The sequence below is a fragment of the Ranitomeya variabilis genome, chromosome 1 (assembly GCF_051348905.1).
Source record: "Ranitomeya variabilis isolate aRanVar5 chromosome 1, aRanVar5.hap1, whole genome shotgun sequence".
NCBI classification, from domain to species: Eukaryota; Metazoa; Chordata; class Amphibia; order Anura; family Dendrobatidae; genus Ranitomeya; species Ranitomeya variabilis.
Window position 1 is genome coordinate 863802713 of NC_135232.1, and position 21573 is coordinate 863824285.

Here is a 21573-nt window from a genome sequence, read left to right on the forward strand (position 1 = left end):
TTGCGGCTCTGCAGCGCCGACACCGCCTGCCGGAACATCGCATCATATGTGACCTACCTACCAGGTGGAATTCCACGTTACATATGTTGGAGCAGTTGTGTGAGCAGCAGCAAGCTGTAATGGAGTACCAGCTGCTTCAGGCGCAAAGAAGTCGCAGTCAGCGCCGTACAGACTTCACAACCACAGAGTGGGCCACTATGAATGACGTCTGCCAGGTTTTGCGTCCCTTTGATTATTCCACGCGGATGGCGAGTGCAGATGATGCACTAGTCAGCATGACTGTCCCCCTTATCTGCCTGCTTGAAAAATCACTGCAAGCGCTAAGGGATGATGTTGTGGAAGAGGTGGAGGATGAGGATTCACCATTTCCATCATCTTCTGGACAGTCAGCGCCACGTGGTTCCTCACAAACGCGTAGGCAGGGGACAGTTTGTGAGGAGGATGAGAAGGAGTCAATGGAGGAGGAAAACATCCGTCCAGAGGAGGGAGTTACCGAATTGTCCAGTACTCAGTGTGTACAGCGAGGGTGGGGTGATGACGAGCGGGCAGAGATCACGCCTCCAGCAGGGGACAGCGTTTCTTGGGCAGTTGGCAGTCTGCAGCACATGGTGGATTACATGCTGCAGTGCCTGAGAAACGACCGCCGCATCGCCCACATTCTCAACATGTCTGATTATTGGGTGTTCACCCTCCTCGATCCTCGTTACCGGGACAACGTAGAAAGCCTCATCACACCGTTGAACTGGGAGCGAAAAATGCGGGAGTACCAAGACACACTGGTCAATTCCATCATCTTCTCCATTCCAACTGAGAGAAGTGCTGCTAGTGCATTCCAAAGCAGCTCAGTGCGTCCAGGCAGTGGTGGAGGCTCTGCACAAAGAGGGAGCAGAAGCAGTGCCTCTGCCCAAGGCAAGACCAGTATGGCCCAACTGTGGCACAGTTTTCTGTGCCCCCCACAAAAGTCTACACCATCACAGATGGCTCCAGTCAGCAGGAGGCAACGGTTCCGTCAGATGGTGACAGACTACATGTCTTGCCCTCTTGCTGTACTCCCAGACGGCTCTTCCCCTTTCAAGTTTTGGGTCTCAAAGCTGGATACATGGCCAGAGCTAAGCCAGTATGCATTGGAGGTGCTGTCTTGCCCTGCGGCCAGTGTATTATCGGAACGTGTCTTTAGTGCCGCAGGTGGTGTACTAACTGACCGTCGCATGCGACTATCCTCCGATAACGTTGACCGGCTTACTTTCCTGAAAATGAACAAGGCCTGGATCTCGCAGGAATTTGCCACTCCTCCTCCTGATTAAATAATTAGGTCACTGTATACGTTATCCAGGTCTCCTGTTGTGTTCATCTTTCTACCACCTGAACTTAAATTCCTGGGCTCCAACACCGCCAGTTGAGGCTCAGAAGTGCCGTCTGCACAGTCAAAACATACGACCCAGTGTTATTGGGTTTCAGTAACGTCAGCTGATCCCCAGCTGTGTAGCCGGCAATGTGTCATGCGACCGCCACGCTGACACAACAACTGAAATGTAAGGGAATCTGTCCCCCCCCCAAGGCGTTTGTTACTGAAAGAGCCACCTTGTGCAGCAGTAATGCTGCACAAGGAAAAGGTAGCTATTTTGGTTTAGCTCCTTGCACACGCAGAACTTAACACTTATAAAATGTGTCCACTGATACCATAAAACCGTCCCGGAGGTGGGACTTTCCTTCGTAATATGACGCAGCACAGCCGTCATTCCTACCCCCCTGGCGCCGCGCCCCGGCTCCTCAGCATTGTTTGATTCCGTCCCGGAGCCTGCGCTGTTATCTTATCCCGTGGCCAGGCACACTTAGCGCTGCCCGTCTTCTGGCATCATTTGGTGTCAGGATGGCTGCGCCTGTGCGGCCGCGCTGGCCGAGAGCCCGCCTCGCATTGTCTTCTGATTTAATCCCACTTTGGGCCTGGGATCCATGGACATGCGCAGTGCATATCTGAACCTCCACCTCTCACTCATCTCCCTATGGCTTCTTCAGACTGTTCGGTGTCAGCTGGTCCCTAATAGCATGCCACGGCCGTGACACCGCACAGTCTTAAGAAGCCGTAGGGAGGGGAGTGAGAGGCGAGGATATGCACTGCGCATGGCCATGGATCCCAGGCCCCCAGTGGGATTAAATCAGAAGACAATGCGAGGCGGGCTCTCGGCCAGCGCGGCCGCACAGGCGCAGCCAGCCTGACACCAAATGATGTCAGAAGATGGGCAGCGCTAAGTGTGCCTGGCCACGGGATAACATAACAGCGCAGGCTCCGGGACGGAATCAAACAACGCTGAGGAGCCGGGGCACGGCGCCGGGGGGGTAGGAATGACGGCTGTGCTGCGTCATATTACGAAGGAAAGTCCCACCTCCGGGACGGTTTCACGGTTTCAGGGGACACATTTTATAAGTGTTTAGTTCTGTATTTGCAAGGAGCGTGATGAAAAGAGCCACCTTTTCCTTTTGCATCTTTTGTGCTGCACAAGCTGGCTCTTTCAGCTACAAACGCCTTGGGGGGGGTAAAAGGTTCCCTTTCGACTTTCTCAGGCTTCGGCCTACATTGTGTTCCTCTGCTTTTCCACCTGTCCCTGGGCTCCAACACCGCCAGTTGCCGTCCAGAAGTGCTGTCCGCACAGTCAACAGTCCCTCCTCTGTTATTGGGGTTCAGTAACGTCAGCTGTTCCCCTGCTGTGTGTGTGGCAATCCCTCCTACCTCCTCCACCTCCTCCTCCTCCACCTGTCCCTGGGCTCCAACACCGCCAGTTGCCGTCCAGAAGTGCTGTCCGCACAGTCAACAGTCCCTCCTCTGTTATTGGGGTTCAGTAACGTCAGCTGTTCCCCTGCTGTGTGTGTGGCAATCCCTCCAACCTCCTCCACCTCCTCCTCCTCCACCTGTCCCTGGGCTCCAACACCGCCAGTTGCCGTCCAGAAGTGCTGTCCGCACAGTCAACAGTCCCTCCTCTGTTATTGGGGTTCAGTAATGTCAGCTGTTCCCCTGCTGTGTGTGTGGCAATCCCTCCTACCTCCTCCACCTCCTCCACCTCCTCCTCCTCCACCTGTCCCTGGACTCCAACACCGCCAGTTGCCGTCCAGAAGTGCTGTCCGCACAGTCAACAGTCCCTCCTCTGTTATTGGGGTTCAGTAACGTCAGCTGTTCCCCTGCTGTGTGTGTGGCAATCCCTCCTACCTCCTCCACCTCCTCCTCCTCCACCTGTCCCTGGGCTCCAACACCGCCAGTTGCCGTCCAGAAGTGCTGTCCGCACAGTCAACAGTCCCTCCTCTGTTATTGGGGTTCAGTAACGTCAGCTGTTCCCCTGCTGTGTGTGTGGCAATCCCTCCTACCTCCTCCACCTTCTCCACCTCCTCCTCCTCCACCTGTCCCTGGGCTCCAACACCACCAGTTGCCGTCCAGAAGTGCTGTCCGCACAGTCAACAGTCCCTCCTCTGTTATTGGGGTTCAGTAACGTCAGCTGTTCCCCTGCTGTGTGTGTGGCAATCCCTCCTACCTCCTCCACCTCCTCCTCCTCCACCTGTCCCTGGGCTCCAACACCGCCAGTTGCCGTCCAGAAGTGCTGTCCGCACAGTCAACAGTCCCTCCTCTGTTATTGGGGTTCAGTAATGTCAGCTGTTCCCCTGCTGTGTGTGTGGCAATCCCTCCTACCTCCTCCACCTCCTCCACCTCCTCCTCCTCCACCTGTCCCTGGGCTCCAACACCGCCAGTTGCCGTCCAGAAGTGCTGTCCGCACAGTCAACAGTCCCTCCTCTGTTATTGGGGTTCAGTAACGTCAGCTGTTCCCCTGCTGTGTGTGTGGCAATCCCTCCTACCTCCTCCACCTCCTCCTCCTCCACCTGTCCCTGGGCTCCAACACCGCCAGTTGCCGTCCAGAAGTGCTGTCCGCACAGAGCCAAACACCTCGCCAATGTGTTAGTGGGGTTCAGCACCGCCAGCTGTTCCCCTGCTGTGCAGCCGGCAACGTGTACTGCGACCGCCACGCAGGCACAACAAGTTAAATTTAAGGGAACCTGTCCCCCCCCCCCCAGGCGTTTGTTACTGAAGGAGCCACCTTGTGCAGCAGTAATGATGCAAAGGGAAAAAGTGCCTCTTTTCGTGGTGCTCCTTGCACATGCTGATCCTAACACTTATGAAAAGTGTCCCCTCCTACCGTGATACCGTCCGGTAGGTGGAACTTTCCTTTGTGATGTGACGCAGCACAGCCGTCATTCTTAACCCCTTGGCGCCGTGCGCCGCCTCCTCAGCGTTGTTTGAATCAGTCCCGGAGCCTGCGCTGTTAGGTTAGCCCTTGGCCATGCAAACAATTTGCGCTGCCCGTCTTCTGACATCATTTGGTGTCAGGCTGGCTGCGCCTGTGCGGCCGCGCTGGCCGAGAGCCCGCCTCGTACTGTCTTCTGATTTAATCCCACTGGGGGCCTGAGATCCATGGACATGCGCAGTGCATATCTGAACCTCCACCTCTCACTCATCTCCCTACGGCTTCTTCAAACTGTGCGGTGTCAGCTGGTCCCTAATAGCATGCCACGGCCGTGACACCGCACAGTCTGAAGAAGCCGTAGGGAGATGAGTGAGAGGTGGAGGTTCAGATATGCACTGCGCATGTCCCTGGATCTCAGGCCCCCAGTGGGATTAAATCAGAAGACAGTACGAGGCGGGCTCTCGGCCAGCGCGGCCGCACAGGCGCAGCCAGCCTGACACCAAATGATGTCAGAAGACGGGCAGCGCAAATTGTGTGCATGGCCAAGGGCTAACCTAACAGCGCAGGCTCCGGGACTGATTCAAACAACGCTGAGGAGGCGGTGCACGGCGCCAAGGGGGTAAGAATGACGGCTGTGCTGCGTCACATCACAAAGGAAAGTTCCACCTACCGGACGGTATCACGGTAGGAGGGGACACTTTTTATAAGTGTTAGGTTCAGCATGTGCAAGGACCATAATAAAAAGAGCTAAGTTTACCTTTTCCAGCATTAGTGCTGTACACGATGGCTCTTTCAGCTACAAACACCTGGGGGGGGGGTTAAAGTTTCCCTTTCAACTTGCTCCAGTGCAGGCTTCGGCCTACACTCTGCTCCCTCTCCTCCTCCTGCTGACCCTAACACCGCCAGTTGGGGCCCAGATGTGCTAGCTGCACAGAGCCAAACACCAGCCAATGTGTCAGTGGGGTTCAGCACCGCCAGCTGTTCCCCTGCTGTGTAGCCGGCAACGTGTCCTGCAACAGCCACGCAGACACAAGAACTGAAATTGAAGGAAACCTGTCCCCCCTCCCCCAGGCGTTTTTACGTTTTACAGCCACCTTGTACGACAGTAATGCTGCATGTGTGCAAGGTGGCTCAGAAACTTATTCTCCTTGCCCATGTTGAAGTGAACACGTCTAAAAATGAGTCATCTGCGACCATTAAAACGTCCCTCAGGTGTGATTTTCCTTTGTATTGACACGCTGCAACCCCCTTGGTAGCGCTGCCCGTCTTCTGGCATCATTGTTTGGCTGCCTGCGCCTCTGCGGCCGCCCTGACCCACACAACGCCCCTCGGTGTCTTATTTATTGGGACTGCGAGGGTGTGATTGATGGGCATGATCAGTGCATCAGTTCGCCTGTCCCTCATCTCCTTCCGCCTTCTTCGGACTGTGCGGCTTCATGGCCGTGGCATGCGATAAGGGATCAGCTGACACCGCACAGTCTGAAGCGGGTGTAAGGACCCGAGTGTGAGAGGCGAACATATGTGCTGCGCCAGGCCCTGAATCCCAGCCCCGCAGTGTTTTAACAATGTTAAGACACTGCGGGGCTGGGATTCATGGTCATCGCGAACCGCACCGGCCGACATTAAATGATGTCAGAAGATGGGCAGCGCTAACAGCGCTAGGCCAGGGGATAACACGACAGCGCAGACTCCTGTACAGCAAATAACAACGCTCAGGAGGCTGCACCCAGCACCAAGGTGGGATTCTTGACATCTGTGCTGCGTCTCATTACAAAGGGAACTCGCGCCTCCAACACAGTTTGACTGTATAAAGGGCTAAATGTTATACGTGTTTCATTCAGCGTGTGCAAGGAGCAAAATTAAAAGAGCAACCTTTGACTTGTGCAGCACTACTGCTGCATAAGCTGTGGCTCTTCTACTTTGTAACCCCTGAGGGGGGGTTAAAGGTTACCTTTGAAATTGGTTCAATTAGGCTTCGGCCTACACTCTGCTCCCCCTGCAGAGCCCGGGCTCCAACACCGCCAGTTGGGGCCCGGTACTGCTAGCTGCACAGAGAAAAACACCAGCCAATGTGTCAGTGGGGTTCAGCACCGCCAGCTGTTCCCCTGCTGTGCAGCCGGCAACGTGTCCTGCAACTGCCACGCAGGCACAACAGACCCAAAAGCTGCCGCCAGTGCAGGCTTCGGCCTACACTCTGCTCCATCTCCTCCTCCTGCTGACCCCAGGCTCTAACACCGCCAGTTGGGGCCCGGTACTGCTAGCTGCACAGAGAAAAACACCAGCCAATGTGTCAATGGGGTTCAGCACCGCCAGCTGTTCCCCTGCTGTGCAGCCGGCATCGTGTCCTGCAAAAGCCACGCAGACACCAGAACTGAAATTGAAGGGAACCTGTCCCCCCTCCCCCAGGCGTTTGTACATTTTCCAGCCACCTTGTACAGCGGTAATGCTGCATGTGTGCAAGGTGGCTCATAAACGTATTCTCCTCGCACATGTGGAACTGAAAACACGTCTGAAATGTGTCCTCTGTGTGACCATTTAACCGTCCCGGTGGTGTGACTTTCCTTTGTAATGACACGCTGCAACCCCCTTGGTAGCGCTGCCCATCTTCTGGCATCATTGTTTGGCTGCCTGCGCCTCTGCGGCCGCCCTGACCCACACAATGCCCCTCGGTGTCTTATTTATTGGGACTGCGAGGGTGTGATTGATGGGCATGATCAGTGCATCAGTTCGCCTGTCCCTCATCTCCTTCCGCCTTCTTCGGACTGTGCGGCTTCATGGCCGTGGCATGCGATAAGGGATCAGCTGACGCCGCACAGTCTGAAGCGGGTGTAAGGACCCGAGTGTGAGAGGCGAACATATGTGCTGTGCCAGGCCCTGAATCCCAGCCCCGCAGTGTTTTAACAATGTTAAGACACTGCAGGGCTGGGATTCATGGTCATCGCGAACCGCACCGGCCGACATTAAATGATGTCAGAAGATGGGCAGCGCTAACAGCGCTAGGCCAGGGGATAACACGACAGCGCAGACTCCTGTACAGCAAATAACAATGCTCAGGAGGCTGCACCCAGCACCAAGGTGGGATTCTTGACATCTGTGCTGCGTCTCATTACAAAGGGAACTCGCGCCTCCAACACAGTTTGACTGTATAAAGGGCTAAATGTTATACGTGTTTCATTCAGCGTGTGCAAGGAGCAAAATTAAAAGAGCAACCTTTGACTTGTGCAGCACTACTGCTGCATAAGCTGTGGCTCTTCTACTTTGTAACCCCTGAGGGGGGGTTAAAGGTTACCTTTGAAATTGGTTCAATTAGGCTTCGGCCTACACTCTGCTCCCCCTGCAGAGCCCGGGCTCCAACACCGCCAGTTGGGGCCCGGTACTGCTAGCTGCACAGAGAAAAACACCAGCCAATGTGTCAGTGGGGTTCAGCACTGCCAGCTGTTCCCCTGCTGTGCAGCCGGCAACGTGTCCTGCAACTGCCATGCAGGCACAACAGACCCAAAAGCTGCCGCCAGTGCAGGCTTCGGCCTACACTCTGCTCCATCTCCTCCTCCTGCTGACCCCGGGCTCTAACACCGCCAGTTGGGGCCCGGTACTGCTAGCTGCACAGAGAAAAACACCAGCCAATGTGTCAGTGGGGTTCAGCACCGCCAGCTGTTCCCCTGCTGTGCAGCTGGCATCGTGTCCTGCAAAAGCCACGCAGACACCAGAACTGAAATTGAAGGGAACCTGTCCCCCCTCCCCCAGGCGTTTGTACGTTTTCCAGCCACCTTGTACAGCGGTAATGCTGCATGTATGCAAGGTGGCTCATAAACGTATTCTCCTCGCACATGTGGAACTGAAAACACGTCTGAAATGTGTCCTCTGTGTGACCATTTAACCGTCCCGGTGGTGTGACTTTCCTTTGTAATGACACGCTGCAACCCCCTTGGTAGCGCTGCCCGTCTTCTGGCATCATTGTTTGGCTGCCTGCGCCTCTGCGGCCGCCCTGACCCACACAATGCCCCTCGGTGTCTTATTTATTGGGACTGCGAGGGTGTGATTGATGGGCATGATCAGTGCATCAGTTCGCCTGTCCCTCATCTCCTTCCGCCTTCTTCGGACTGTGCGGCTTCATGGCCGTGGCATGCGATAAGGGATCAGCTGACGCCGCACAGTCTGAAGCGGGTGTAAGGACCCGAGTGTGAGAGGCGAACATATGTGCTGCGCCAGGCCCTGAATCCCAGCCCCGCAGTGTTTTAACAATGTTAAGACACTGCGGGGCTGGGATTCATGGTCATCGCGAACCGCACCGGCCGACATTAAATGATGTCAGAAGATGGGCAGCGCTAACAGCGCTAGGCCAGGGGATAACACGACAGCGCAGACTCCTGTACAGCAAATAACAATGCTCAGGAGGCTGCACCCAGCACCAAGGTGGGATTCTTGACATCTGTGCTGCGTCTCATTACAAAGGGAACTCGCGCCTCCAACACAGTTTGACTGTATAAAGGGCTAAATGTTATACGTGTTTCATTCAGCGTGTGCAAGGAGCAAAATTAAAAGAGCAACCTTTGACTTGTGCAGCACTACTGCTGCATAAGCTGTGGCTCTTCTACTTTGTAACCCCTGAGGGGGGGTTAAAGGTTACCTTTGAAATTGGTTCAATTAGGCTTCGGCCTACACTCTGCTCCCCCTGCAGAGCCCGGGCTCCAACACCGCCAGTTGGGGCCCGGTACTGCTAGCTGCACAGAGAAAAACACCAGCCAATGTGTCAGTGGGGTTCAGCACTGCCAGCTGTTCCCCTGCTGTGCAGCCGGCAACGTGTCCTGCAACTGCCATGCAGGCACAACAGACCCAAAAGCTGCCGCCAGTGCAGGCTTCGGCCTACACTCTGCTCCATCTCCTCCTCCTGCTGACCCCGGGCTCTAACACCGCCAGTTGGGGCCCGGTACTGCTAGCTGCACAGAGAAAAACACCAGCCAATGTGTCAGTGGGGTTCAGCACCGCCAGCTGTTCCCCTGCTGTGCAGCTGGCATCGTGTCCTGCAAAAGCCACGCAGACACCAGAACTGAAATTGAAGGGAACCTGTCCCCCCTCCCCCAGGCGTTTGTACGTTTTCCAGCCACCTTGTACAGCGGTAATGCTGCATGTATGCAAGGTGGCTCATAAACGTATTCTCCTCGCACATGTGGAACTGAAAACACGTCTGAAATGTGTCCTCTGTGTGACCATTTAACCGTCCCGGTGGTGTGACTTTCCTTTGTAATGACACGCTGCAACCCCCTTGGTAGCGCTGCCCGTCTTCTGGCATCATTGTTTGGCTGCCTGCGCCTCTGCGGCCGCCCTGACCCACACAACGCCCCTCGGTGTCTTATTTATTGGGACTGCAAGGGTGTGATTGATGGGCATGATCAGTGCATCAGTTCGCCTGTCCCTCATCTCCTTCCGCCTTCTTCGGACTGTGCGGCTTCATGGCCGTGGCATGCGATAAGGGATCAGCTGACGCCGCACAGTCTGAAGCGGGTGTAAGGACCCGAGTGTGAGAGGCGAACATATGTGCTGCGCCAGGCCCTGAATCCCAGCCCCGCAGTGTTTTAACAATGTTAAGACACTGCGGGGCTGGGATTCATGGTCATCGCGAACCGCACCGGCCGACATTAAATGATGTCAGAAGATGGGCAGCGCTAACAGCGCTAGGCCAGGGGATAACACGACAGCGCAGACTCCTGTACAGCAAATAACAACGCTCAGGAGGCTGCACCCAGCACCAAGGTGGGATTCTTGACATCTGTGCTGCGTCTCATTACAAAGGGAACTTGCGCCTCCAACACAGTTTGACTGTATAAAGGGCTAAATGTTATACGTGTTTCATTCAGCGTGTGCAAGGAGCAAAATTAAAAGAGCAACCTTTGACTTGTGCAGCACTACTGCTGCATAAGCTGTGGCTCTTCTACTTTGTAACCCCTGAGGGGGGGTTAAAGGTTACCTTTGAAATTGGTTCAATTAGGCTTCGGCCTACACTCTGCTCCCCCTGCAGAGCCCGGGCTCCAACACCGCCAGTTGGGGCCCGGTACTGCTAGCTGCACAGAGAAAAACACCAGCCAATGTGTCAGTGGGGTTCAGCACCGCCAGCTGTTCCCCTGCTGTGCAGCCGGCAACGTGTCCTGCAACTGCCACGCAGGCACAACAGACCCAAAAGCTGCCGCCAGTGCAGGCTTCGGCCTACACTCTGCTCCATCTCCTCCTCCTGCTGACCCCGGGCTCTAACACCGCCAGTTGGGGCCCGGTACTGCTAGCTGCACAGAGAAAAACACCAGCCAATGTGTCAGTGGGGTTCAGCACCGCCAGCTGTTCCCCTGCTGTGCAGCCGGCATCGTGTCCTGCAAAAGCCACGCAGACACCAGAACTGAAATTGAAGGGAACCTGTCCCCCCTCCCCCAGGCGTTTGTACGTTTTCCAGCCACCTTGTACAGCGGTAATGCTGCATGTGTGCAAGGTGGCTCATAAACGTATTCTCCTCGCACATGTGGAACTGAAAACACGTCTGAAATGTGTCCTCTGTGTGACCATTTAACCGTCCCGGTGGTGTGACTTTCCTTTGTAATGACACGCTGCAACCCCCTTGGTAGCGCTGCCCGTCTTCTGGCATCATTGTTTGGCTGCCTGCGCCTCTGCGGCCGCCCTGACCCACACAACGCCCCTCGGTGTCTTATTTATTGGGACTGCGAGGGTGTGATTGATGGGCATGATCAGTGCATCAGTTCGCCTGTCCCTCATCTCCTTCCGCCTTCTTCGGACTGTGCGGCTTCATGGCCGTGGCATGCGATAAGGGATCAGCTGACGCCGCACAGTCTGAAGCGGGTGTAAGGACCCGAGTGTGAGAGGCGAACATATGTGCTGCGCCAGGCTCTGAATCCCAGCCCCGCAGTGTTTTAACAATGTTAAGACACTGCGGGGCTGGGATTCATGGTCATCGCGAACCGCACCGGCCGACATTAAATGATGTCAGAAGATGGGCAGCGCTAACAGCGCTAGGCCAGGGGATAACACGACAGCGCAGACTCCTGTACAGCAAATAACAACGCTCAGGAGGCTGCACCCAGCACCAAGGTGGGATTCTTGACATCTGTGCTGCGTCTCATTACAAAGGGAACTCGCGCCTCCAACACAGTTTGACTGTATAAAGGGCTAAATGTTATACGTGTTTCATTCAGCGTGTGCAAGGAGCAAAATTAAAAGAGCAACCTTTGACTTGTGCAGCACTACTGCTGCATAAGCTGTGGCTCTTCTACTTTGTAACCTCTGAGGGGGGGTTAAAGGTTACCTTTGAAATTGGTTCAATTAGGCTTCGGCCTACACTCTGCTCCCCCTGCAGAGCCCGGGCTCCAACACCGCCAGTTGGGGCCAGGTACTGCTAGCTGCACAGAGAAAAACACCAGCCAATGTGTCAGTGGGGTTCAGCACCGCCAGCTGTTCCCCTGCTGTGCAGCCGGCAACGTGTCCTGCAACTGCCACACAGGCACAACAGACCCAAAAGCAGCCGCCAGTGCAGGCTTCGGCCTACACTCTGCTCCATCTCCTCCTCCTGCTGACCCCGGGCTCTAACACCGCCAGTTGGGGCCCGGTACTGCTAGCTGCACAGAGAAAAACACCAGCCAATGTGTCAGTGGGGTTCAGCACCGCCAGCTGTTCCCCTGCTGTGCAGCCGGCATCGTGTCCTGCAAAAGCCACGCAGACACTTGCTCTTGTACCTTCTGCTCCCCATCCTGGTTCCAGTACCGTCAGCTGGTTCCGGGCAGAGCCTTTGGCTTAGGTGCCTCCCTCTGGGTATCCGAGTTCCACCAACGTCAGGTGGTCCTTGGTAGTGCTTTCAGGCACGGGTACCTCCTGCTTAGTAACCGGGTTCCAGTAACGTCAGCTGGTCCTCGGTAGTTCCATTGGCTCTTGGACCTTCGGCTACCCATCCGGGTTCCAGCACCGTCAGCTGGTTCTCGGCAGTGTCTTTTGCTCTTGTACCTTCTGCTCCCCATCCTGGTTCCAGTACCGTCAGCTGGTTCCGGGCAGAGCCTTTGGCTTAGGTGCCTCCCTCTGGGTATCCGAGTTCCACCAACGTCAGGTGGTCCTTGGTAGTGCTTTCAGGCACGGGTACCTCCTGCTTAGTAACCGGGTTCCAGTAACGTCAGCTGGTCCTCGGTAGTTCCATTGGCTCTTGGACCTTCGGGTAGCCATCCGAGTTCCAGTTCCATCAGCTGGTTCTCGGCATTTTCTCAGCCTTCTTGTACCTTCTGCTACATTTCCAAGTTCAAGAGACTAAACACGATGACCCGGAAGACCACCCCTAAGATGACGACGACACCAGAGACGACAACCACCGTGATGACGACAACCCTGGAGACGATGACCCTGAAGACCACCCCGATGACGACGACCCCGGAGACGACGACCTTGAAGACCACCCCGATGACGACGACCCCGGAGACGACGACCCTGGAGACGACGACGACCTGGAAGACCGAGAAGCAGAAGAACAAGAGGCTGCAGAACAAAGAGCAGAAGAACATTAAGCATAACACTAAATATCAGAGCAAAAAATATTATCTAAATTATAAGCAGAAGAAGACTAAGCAGTGTATGGGGGTGAGTCCATTCCTCCTCGTGGTGCCCCTGGATAAAGCCTGATGCTGCAGGCCAAACTGAACGCGGACAAATGTAACTCTTTTGTGACAGGCAGAACGGAAGGTGTAATCTTCAAACTTTTATAGATAACAACTACGGGAATGCCTGTCACAAATAAGAATATGATGAAGAAGTAGAATATGATGAAGATAATAGTAAAATAAAAAGAATATGAACAATGTAACCAAAAAAATAATAGGTAGAAGATGAAGAAGAAGATGAATAAGGTGAAGAAGTTGATGTCAAAGAAGCTGATGATGAGGATAATGAAGAAGAAAGTGTGGGAGAAGTAAAAAAGAAGGTGAAGGGCGTGGAAGTAGTGAAACATCAATATCTGACATAAAAAAAAAAAAAATTAACATAGTCAAAATCTTTCTAACGCCGAACGTCATAAAAAAAAAAAAAATCCTGCTATTCTATTACATTGGGCTAAACCTCTGTGCCTTTAATGTCTCCGCCACGTCCCCCAATAGATCCTACATTATTCTTAGTTGTTTTCCTTCATGTAGAATGAACCTACAAGTTTATAAAGGGTTTATTTTAATTCCGATATTTTCGTCCCATTGACTTGCATTGGGATCGGGTATCGGTATCGGATTGGATCCGATATTTTGACGGTATCGGCCGATACTTTCCGATACCGATACTTTCCGATATCGGAAGGTATCGCTCAACACTACTGAGAAGTAGTAGATACATGACCTGTGTGAGCAGAGTGTATTTCATCAAGCACTCTGGCTTTTTACTTTGGACTCTTATGAATTTATCTTCATTTATTGTTCTGTGTTTGCTTTTTTGTGTCTGTATTCTTTTTATATGTTTTGATTTTATGTGTTATGTAATTTGTAGTTGAAATATAATTTATATAGTTTTCATATACTTTTGGGCATTTACTTCCACGTAGAATTTGTAGGTTATATAGTGATAATAAGTATGTCTATGGTAAATACCAATAGAGATAGATAGTGAGACGAGTCATTTAATTATGTTTGTTCTGCAGCCAATGCCAATAGAGTGAATCTGCGTAGCGTCTTGTCTATCTATCTCTATACGCAATACTCAGCCATGTGTCATGCCAGCTTCGGACTCGGTTCACACTGAGGAGTCTGATGTGCCGTCTTAGGCTTGTTTCACATTTGAGTTGGGCAGAGCTGCGGAGGGCTGTGTACTTCTTCCGTGAAGCCCGCCCACTGCCGCACCTCTGCCATTAAGCTCCGCCTACATCTGCATGCGTCCTGCGTACCTATCTTTAACAACATGTTGCATTTTGTGGCGGTCGGCGCAGCTTCAAAACGACGCATGTGGACGCATTCCCATACACCCGCATGGCCTGCGTACCCAATGTTAAAGATAGGTACGTAGGATGCATGCAGAAGTAGGCGGAGCTGAATGTAAGAGGTGTGGCAGTGGGCGGGGCTTCACAGAAGAAGTGCACAGCCCTCTGCAGCTCTGCCCAATGCAATTGTGAAACCAGCCTTAGACCTTCCTATTGCTCAGCGTGAGTTTGGGCGTCGGCGTTGGTTTGTTCTTGTTCAGCTTTGCAGGAGTTAACTTTTTGATTAGTGTCAATTCTAGGCTGAGGCTGCTGGGAATGCCTTCTCCCTTTAAGTATGGCTCAGAACATTCCTGGATGCCAACTATAGCATTTGCATGCCTCCTGCTTACCGGTCCTGTGTTGGAGTAGCTGTTCATCCTCAAATCTTTGTTTGGAAACTGATGAAGCATACTTTGTTGTTTGTTCATTTCCCTATTTGTATTGTGTTCTCTCTACCCACATATTGTGTTGTCCTGATAGTTTGCTTTGTGGTGCAGTTCACTTTATCTCTGTCGGTCAATATCAGTGTTTTCCTTTACGGTTCACCTTCTGGGGTGGGGGTTAAGCTCATGGCTGGACAGGAGATAGGGACAGGTTGGTGACTAAAGGTACCTTCACACGAAGCGACGCTGCAGCGATAGCGACAACGATGCCGATCGCTGCAGCGTCGCTGTTTGGTCGCTGGAGAGCTGTCACACAGCGACCAACGATGCCGAGGTCCCCGGGTAACCAGGGTAAACATCGGGTTGCTAAGCGCAGGGCCGCGCTTAGTAACCCGATGTTTACCCTGGTTACCAGCGTAAAAGTAAAAATAACAAACAGTACATGCTCACCTGCGCGTCCCCCGGCGTCCGCTTCCTGTACTGTGTGAGCGCCGGCCCTAACAGCAGAGCGGTGACGTCACCGCTGTGCTTTTACTTTCACTTTAGGGCCGGCGCTCAGTCAGAGCAGGAAGCGGACGGCAGGGGACGCGCAGGTGAGTATGTACTGTTTGTTTTTTTTACTTTTACGCTGGTAACCAGGGTAAACATCGGGTTACTAAGCGCGGCCCTGCGCTTAGTAACCCGATATTTACCCTGGTTACCAGCGTAAAACATCGCTGGTATCGTTGCTTTTGGTGTCAAACACGACGATACACGCCGGTCTGACGACCAAATAAAGTTCTGAACTTTATTCAACGACCAGCGATATCACAGCAGGATCCAGATCGCTGCTGCATGTCAAACACAACGATATCGCTATCCAGGACGCTGCAACGTCACGGATCGTTGTCGTTCTCGTTGTAAAGTCGTTTCGTGTGAAGGTACCTTAAGGCCTCCCTACCATCAAGGGTACCCCTGAGTTAAGGAAAGACAGGGCTCCTCTAGCCTGAGGGGCAATTCAGGGGCACAGGTTCCTTATCTCCTGCTTTCCCTTTGCTCCCCGTGATTCCATGACATTAATGCTGCAATGTTTTCACGGCAATTTTAACAATGCGTTTTTATTTTCTTCACAGATGTTAAACAGTCTACACTTAAAGAACTTCAATAAATAGATTGATTATTTAGTTACAGTGATACCTGAAATGGGTCGTACTGTATATATTAGTCAGTAACCGATCAGCACAGTCAACATCACCACCCAGTGCACCCGGGCAAGTGCCGTGACGTGGGACAAATGGGGGCCCCACTCGCAGTCGGGGAATCAGCACACTGTGGAGCCAGTGAGTCAGAGGAGCCCGGGGCCAGTGCTGGCACCTGCCATCCTCAAATACTCATCTCTCCCCGTTCTCCAAAGTTCCAGTATCTTCAGAGTCTGCAGACTCCCTGTGACATCTCAGGGCAGAGGGCGCAATGATGTCACTATAGCGTGCCCTCTGCCGAGCATTGCAGAAAGTCAGAAAACACTGAGAAGATCTGAGCAGTGGGGAATAAGGAGAGGTGAGTATTTGATATTCTATTTTTTATATATAGACCAATATATAGGGCATGTTATACTGTATGTAGTAATATATGGGGCTCATTATACTGTATGTAGCAATATATAGAGCCCATTATACTGTAGGAACATTATATAGGGCCATAATGCTATATGGAGCAATATATGGGGTTACTATACTGTAAGAAGCAATATGTGGGGTCATTATAGTGTATGGAGCACTATATAGGGCCATTATACTGTATGAAGCAGTATGTGGGTCCATTATACTGTATGAAGCACTATATGGGGCCATTATACTATATAGAGCAATATATGGGGTCATTATACTATATAGAGCATTATAGGGGACCATTATACTGTATGGATCATTAAATAGGCCACTATACTGTATGGAGGATTATATAGGGAAATTATACTGTATGGAGCATTATATGGGGACCATTATACTGTATGAAGCATTATATGAGGCCATTATATACTATATGGAGCATTATTTGGGGCCATTGTACTGTATGGAGCATTATATGGGGGACATTGCGGTATTTACTGTATGGAGCAATATAAGCAGTCATTATATACTATATGGAGCATTATATGGGCCATTATACTGTATGGAGGATTATATGGGGCCCATTATATTGTATGGAGCATTATATGGGGCCCATTATACTATATGGAGAATTATATTGGGCCCATTATACTATATGGAGCATTATATGCGGTCATTACACTGTATGGAGGATTGTATGAGGTTCAGTAGACTTTATGGAGCAATATATGAGGCCATTGTATACTATATGAAGCGCTATATGGGGCCATTATAGTATATGGAGGATTATACGGGGTCCATTATACTGTACGCAGACTTATATGGGGCACGTTATCTGTATGGAGCATCATATGGGGCTCATTATTGGCTATGGAGCATTATATGGGTCCATTATACAGTATGGAGCATTATATGACATCCATTATTCTGTATGGAGCAATATATGGGGCCCATTATACTGTATGGAGCAATATATAGGTCACATAATAATGTATGGAGCAATATATGGGACCCATAATACTGTATGGAGGACACTGTGGTGCCCATAATGCTGTATGGAGGACTATGTGGTGACCATAATACTCTATGGAGGACTATACTGTCTGGTCTAAAATGAAAAGTGTGCAGTCTGTGTGACCGCAGACTTTTAAATCCACCTGTCAGGACTCTGAACATTTTTTATTACCTTTTGTGCATTACTGCCCTTTTCCAAGATGGCATCTTTGGTCTCATGTGCACTGTGTCTTCCTGCTATAAAACTCCACCCCAGCCTTCAGTCTGTGCTAGAGTATTCTGCCTTGCATCCAGCTCCTGATCCTGGTGACTCCCTGGCTATATACCTGCTCCTGTGAACCTGTGTGGTGATCCTGCTACTCTGCTCTGAGTTCCTGCTGCATTCACCAGTTTCCAGTAATCCTCCTTCATCTGCTGCTCATGTTTACTTCCATCTGCATTTGCTGGACATGTAAGCTGTTGCTGCTCTGCAAAAAACTGAGACCTCACTGGTTGAGCTAAGATATTATTTGAACTGCCTTATAAGCATATCTATCTGTGTTTGGACTAAAACAAGGACTTATTCGTGTCAAGTATCCTCAATAATAATTGTGCTTCATAGACTTTCTGCATGATTGCATTTTCCTCTGAAGTTTCTTATAGACTTTTAAGCTGCGTTTTATATTTACACCAAGTGTTGTGGACTTGAGTTTCTCTCTGCACCTGTTTGAATCACTGTGTGATAATATAGTCTTTACCACTTATAAAACTGTGTCCTGTAGTTGTCTTGTTCCATGCAAAGAGTCTCCTGAGTTATCCCCTATAATTATTACACCGCCGAATGCACGCACTGTGCCCTGCGAAGATTTGCCGATTTCTGATCTATTGTAGAATTTACATAGCTATCACTCATGTAATGTAGGAAGTAAGTGAAATCTTTGGCATTGTACTATACCTATATTTCTTTGCTTTATCTGTGCATCATGAATCATGGCATGTGTTAAAGGGGCCCACTGAGATTCTTTCGCCAGGGCCCACAAAAACCTGGAGCTGGCCCTGACTGACAGATATTGAAGTTGAAGTTTTGTAAACTAAAAAATTAGGCAAATGTTAAGATGTGCCATGATGTAACAGCTATAAGGCCTCTTTCGCATGTCCTGGTGATTTTGGTACTGGAAAAAACAGAACTGATGAGATCCATGGTCCGTGTACGTCTGCCATCCGTGTATACGTATGGGACATCCATGTGTCTGTGTCTGTGTGTCAGTATGATGTCAGTATGAGGAATGAAATGCAGCATAGGAATTAAAGAGTGTTATGTATTAAAGATGTTCAAAGATATAGTGATGAAGAATATGAAAGATAGATAGAAATATTTCAAAAAATAAACGTGCGCTATATTATCATTGCTTTTTCATTTTTAATTTTCATAACCAGCAGAGGAAAAGCCGACTGCTGGGGGCTGATATTAATGGGAAAGGGCCATTAGCCCTAAATGCTCACAGGACTTTGCTTAGCCTTCACTGGTAGGTTTACAATGGGACCCCAGAAAAAATGACATAGGGTTCTCCTATAAATTCTAACCAACAAAGGCTAAACAGACAGCTGTGGGCTTATATTAATAGCCAGTTAATGAGCCTTGGATATTGGCCCCATCCCAGGCAAATAACATCAGCCATTTGCGGCCCCAGAATTCACGAAACAATAAGAAGCGCCAAATCTGGCGCTTAGCCTCGCTTCTTCCTCTTGACATGGTTTACCTTCCATCACTGGCATCGGCCAATGGAATGACTAAATATGCTTATGTATTGTAATTTATTTGTGTTTTTTTTATTCTTTAATCCCTTAACTCCCAGGCCATTTTCCATTTTTGCGTTCTGTTTTTTTGCTACCCTTCTTCCCAGAGTCATAACTTTTTTATTTTTTGGTCAATATGGCCATGTGAGGGTTTGTTTTTGGCAAGACAAGTTGTACTTTTGAATGACACCATTGGCTTTAACATATCATGTGATGGAAAACAGGAAAAAAATCCAAGTGCGGTGAAATTGCAAAAAAAGTGCAATTTCTCATTTGTATTTTTATTTTATCATGTTCAGTGAATGCTAAAAATGGCATGCCGTTATAATACTCCAGGTCATTACGAGTTCCCAGACTCCAAACATGTATAGGTTCTTATTTATTTACGTGGTTAAAAAATAAAATAAAAAATAAATAAATGGCGCCATTTTCCGAGACCTGTATTGTCTCCATTTTTCATGATCTTGGTCTGGGTTAGAGCTTATTTTTTGCACATTGAGCTGACATTTTTATTGATACAATTTTGGTGTAGATACAATGTTTTGATAGTCCGTAATTTTTTTCTCGTTATGCCATTTAGCGATCGGGTTAATTCTTTATTTATATTGATAGATCAGGTGATTATGAACGTGGCGATACCAAATATTTGATTTTTTTATTGTTTTATTTTGAATGGGGTGAAAGGGGGTGATTTGAACTTTTATTTTTTTAAATTTTTTTTAATATTTTTAAAAACATTTTTCTTTTACTTTTTGCATGCTACAATAGTCTACATAGGAGACTAGAAGCTACAGTTTTTTGATAGCCTCTCCTAAAAAAAGGCAATGATCAGATCGCAATGGCAATGACAACCACAGAGGTCTGCTGATGGGGTCACTGATGGGCGGGATTAGTGACACCCTTCCTGTAAGCACAAGTTAAATGCCGCTGTCAAAGATTGACAGCAACATTTAACTATTTAGCAGCTGCAGGTGGATCGCAATTCCATCCGCGGCTGTTGCGGGCACATGTCAGTTATATAGATCAGTGGTCATGTGCCCGGAAATGTGCGGGCTCAGTGCCTTAGCCCGCCCCAAACAGGAGGAATACGAAATGTGCGTATTATTACGGCACATGTCTGAAAGGGGTTAAACTACCAGAGAGCTGAACCACTACATGAATGGATTGTTACCAACATCTAGTGAGCACTTTATATCAATAGCACCTTTAGAAATATATTTACTTAGATAATTGGTGATGTGTCCAATACTTATTTCACCATCTGTATCTGTATATCTATTTGTGAAAGTCTGACAGTTACTTACGTAATTTCTTCATTATAACTTTCACATTTAAATTTAATCCAAGTATGTATAGCTCTATAATGATACATTAGACTTCAGAACTTACCATCTTTGTGTGCAGGCCAGTCTTTATAGTCAATTCTATGGTCTTCGAATTCAGTGTTTGTATAGGTCAGCAGGTAACGGAGAATCTCTGCTCTGCCTCTGAAATTGAAATATGTCAGCTTGTAATTCGACATGATCAATCCTGGAACAGAAGAAATACATAAACACATGAGGATTGAATCCATTTTAAATACAATATATGAGAAAGTAAGCATCTTTAAACTGTAATCACCTGTGCTTTTGGGACTTAATGCTCTCATTCAAACACTGATTGTAGGGATTTTAGCTCACAGGTAAGCTTAAATTTCAACAAAGTCAAAGGTCTTGATGCAAATATAAGTAATTTTTATTGCCTTTTTCTGCACTTCCACTGAAATTACTTTCTTCAGCACAAGAAGATACGATATAAACAGTCTTTTTTTTGGGCTAGGCAACACAAAGAAACTGTAACAGTCTCACCAGTCTCAGTGTCACAGGCAGGATGAACTCAAACAGTTTTAAATGCTTTCAGACACAAAACACAAATGTTCACCTCCAGCACAGAACACCTTCTGAGCTTTGTAAGCTGCTTTTCATCAGGCCAGGAAGATCTGGGGTATAGTATGGGAGTGTGGCGCCCCTGAGGGTCCAGTGACCACAGAGGTACTGCATCTTAACCAGAGGTGTGGTGCCCCAACTCTCTGGTAAGGAGGGGACACTGTACAGAACCCTAACACTTGCACCCATCACTAGACCTCTCCAGGCCAGGAAGGGATTAGGTAGAGGGTGTGGGTGGAGAAAGAGGACAAGGGAAGGAGAGAGTTAGGAAGTCAGAGGAATTGTTGAGGAGAAGTGAATCAAAGCAGACGTGGGAGTCTGAAGCTCCGGACAGTCTGAGAAGAGGGAAATTAAGGAAAGAATCTCTCAGAGGGAACAAAAGGGTCCTAGGGGCACGGGAAGTGTGGAAACCACCCGTGGGGCCCGCATCCATGCTGACCATTGCCAGGTGGAGGGATCAGGTCGCAGTTGGGGAACCAGCCCCTAAACTAGTGGAGGAACTAGAAGTCCCAGCTAGGAACCCGGAGGCTGTCGTGTCTGCAAGTGCGACAGCCACATGCGCATCTACTTTGCCGAAAAGGTAGATACAGAGGTTTCAGGGGACAGTGAAGATGTTGCCTGACAGGACCCGCGACTACCGGCTTGGGACACTGGGTGTGAAGCACGGGGCAGGAGAGGTGAGAGCCAGCACAG

The 21573-nt window shown here is 50.0% G+C and overlaps 1 protein-coding gene across 1 annotated transcript in view; it reads right to left on the minus strand.

Moving 5' to 3' along the window:
• HPGDS (hematopoietic prostaglandin D synthase) overlaps positions 1 to 21573 on the minus strand; it is a 129774-nt gene that overhangs the window by 63871 nt on the left and 44330 nt on the right. The window contains exon 2 of the mRNA XM_077277305.1: positions 20345 to 20485. Coding sequence (XP_077133420.1) covers positions 20345 to 20477 — 133 coding nt within the window. The 5' untranslated portion in view covers positions 20478 to 20485. The remainder of the gene's footprint in view (positions 1 to 20344; positions 20486 to 21573) is intronic.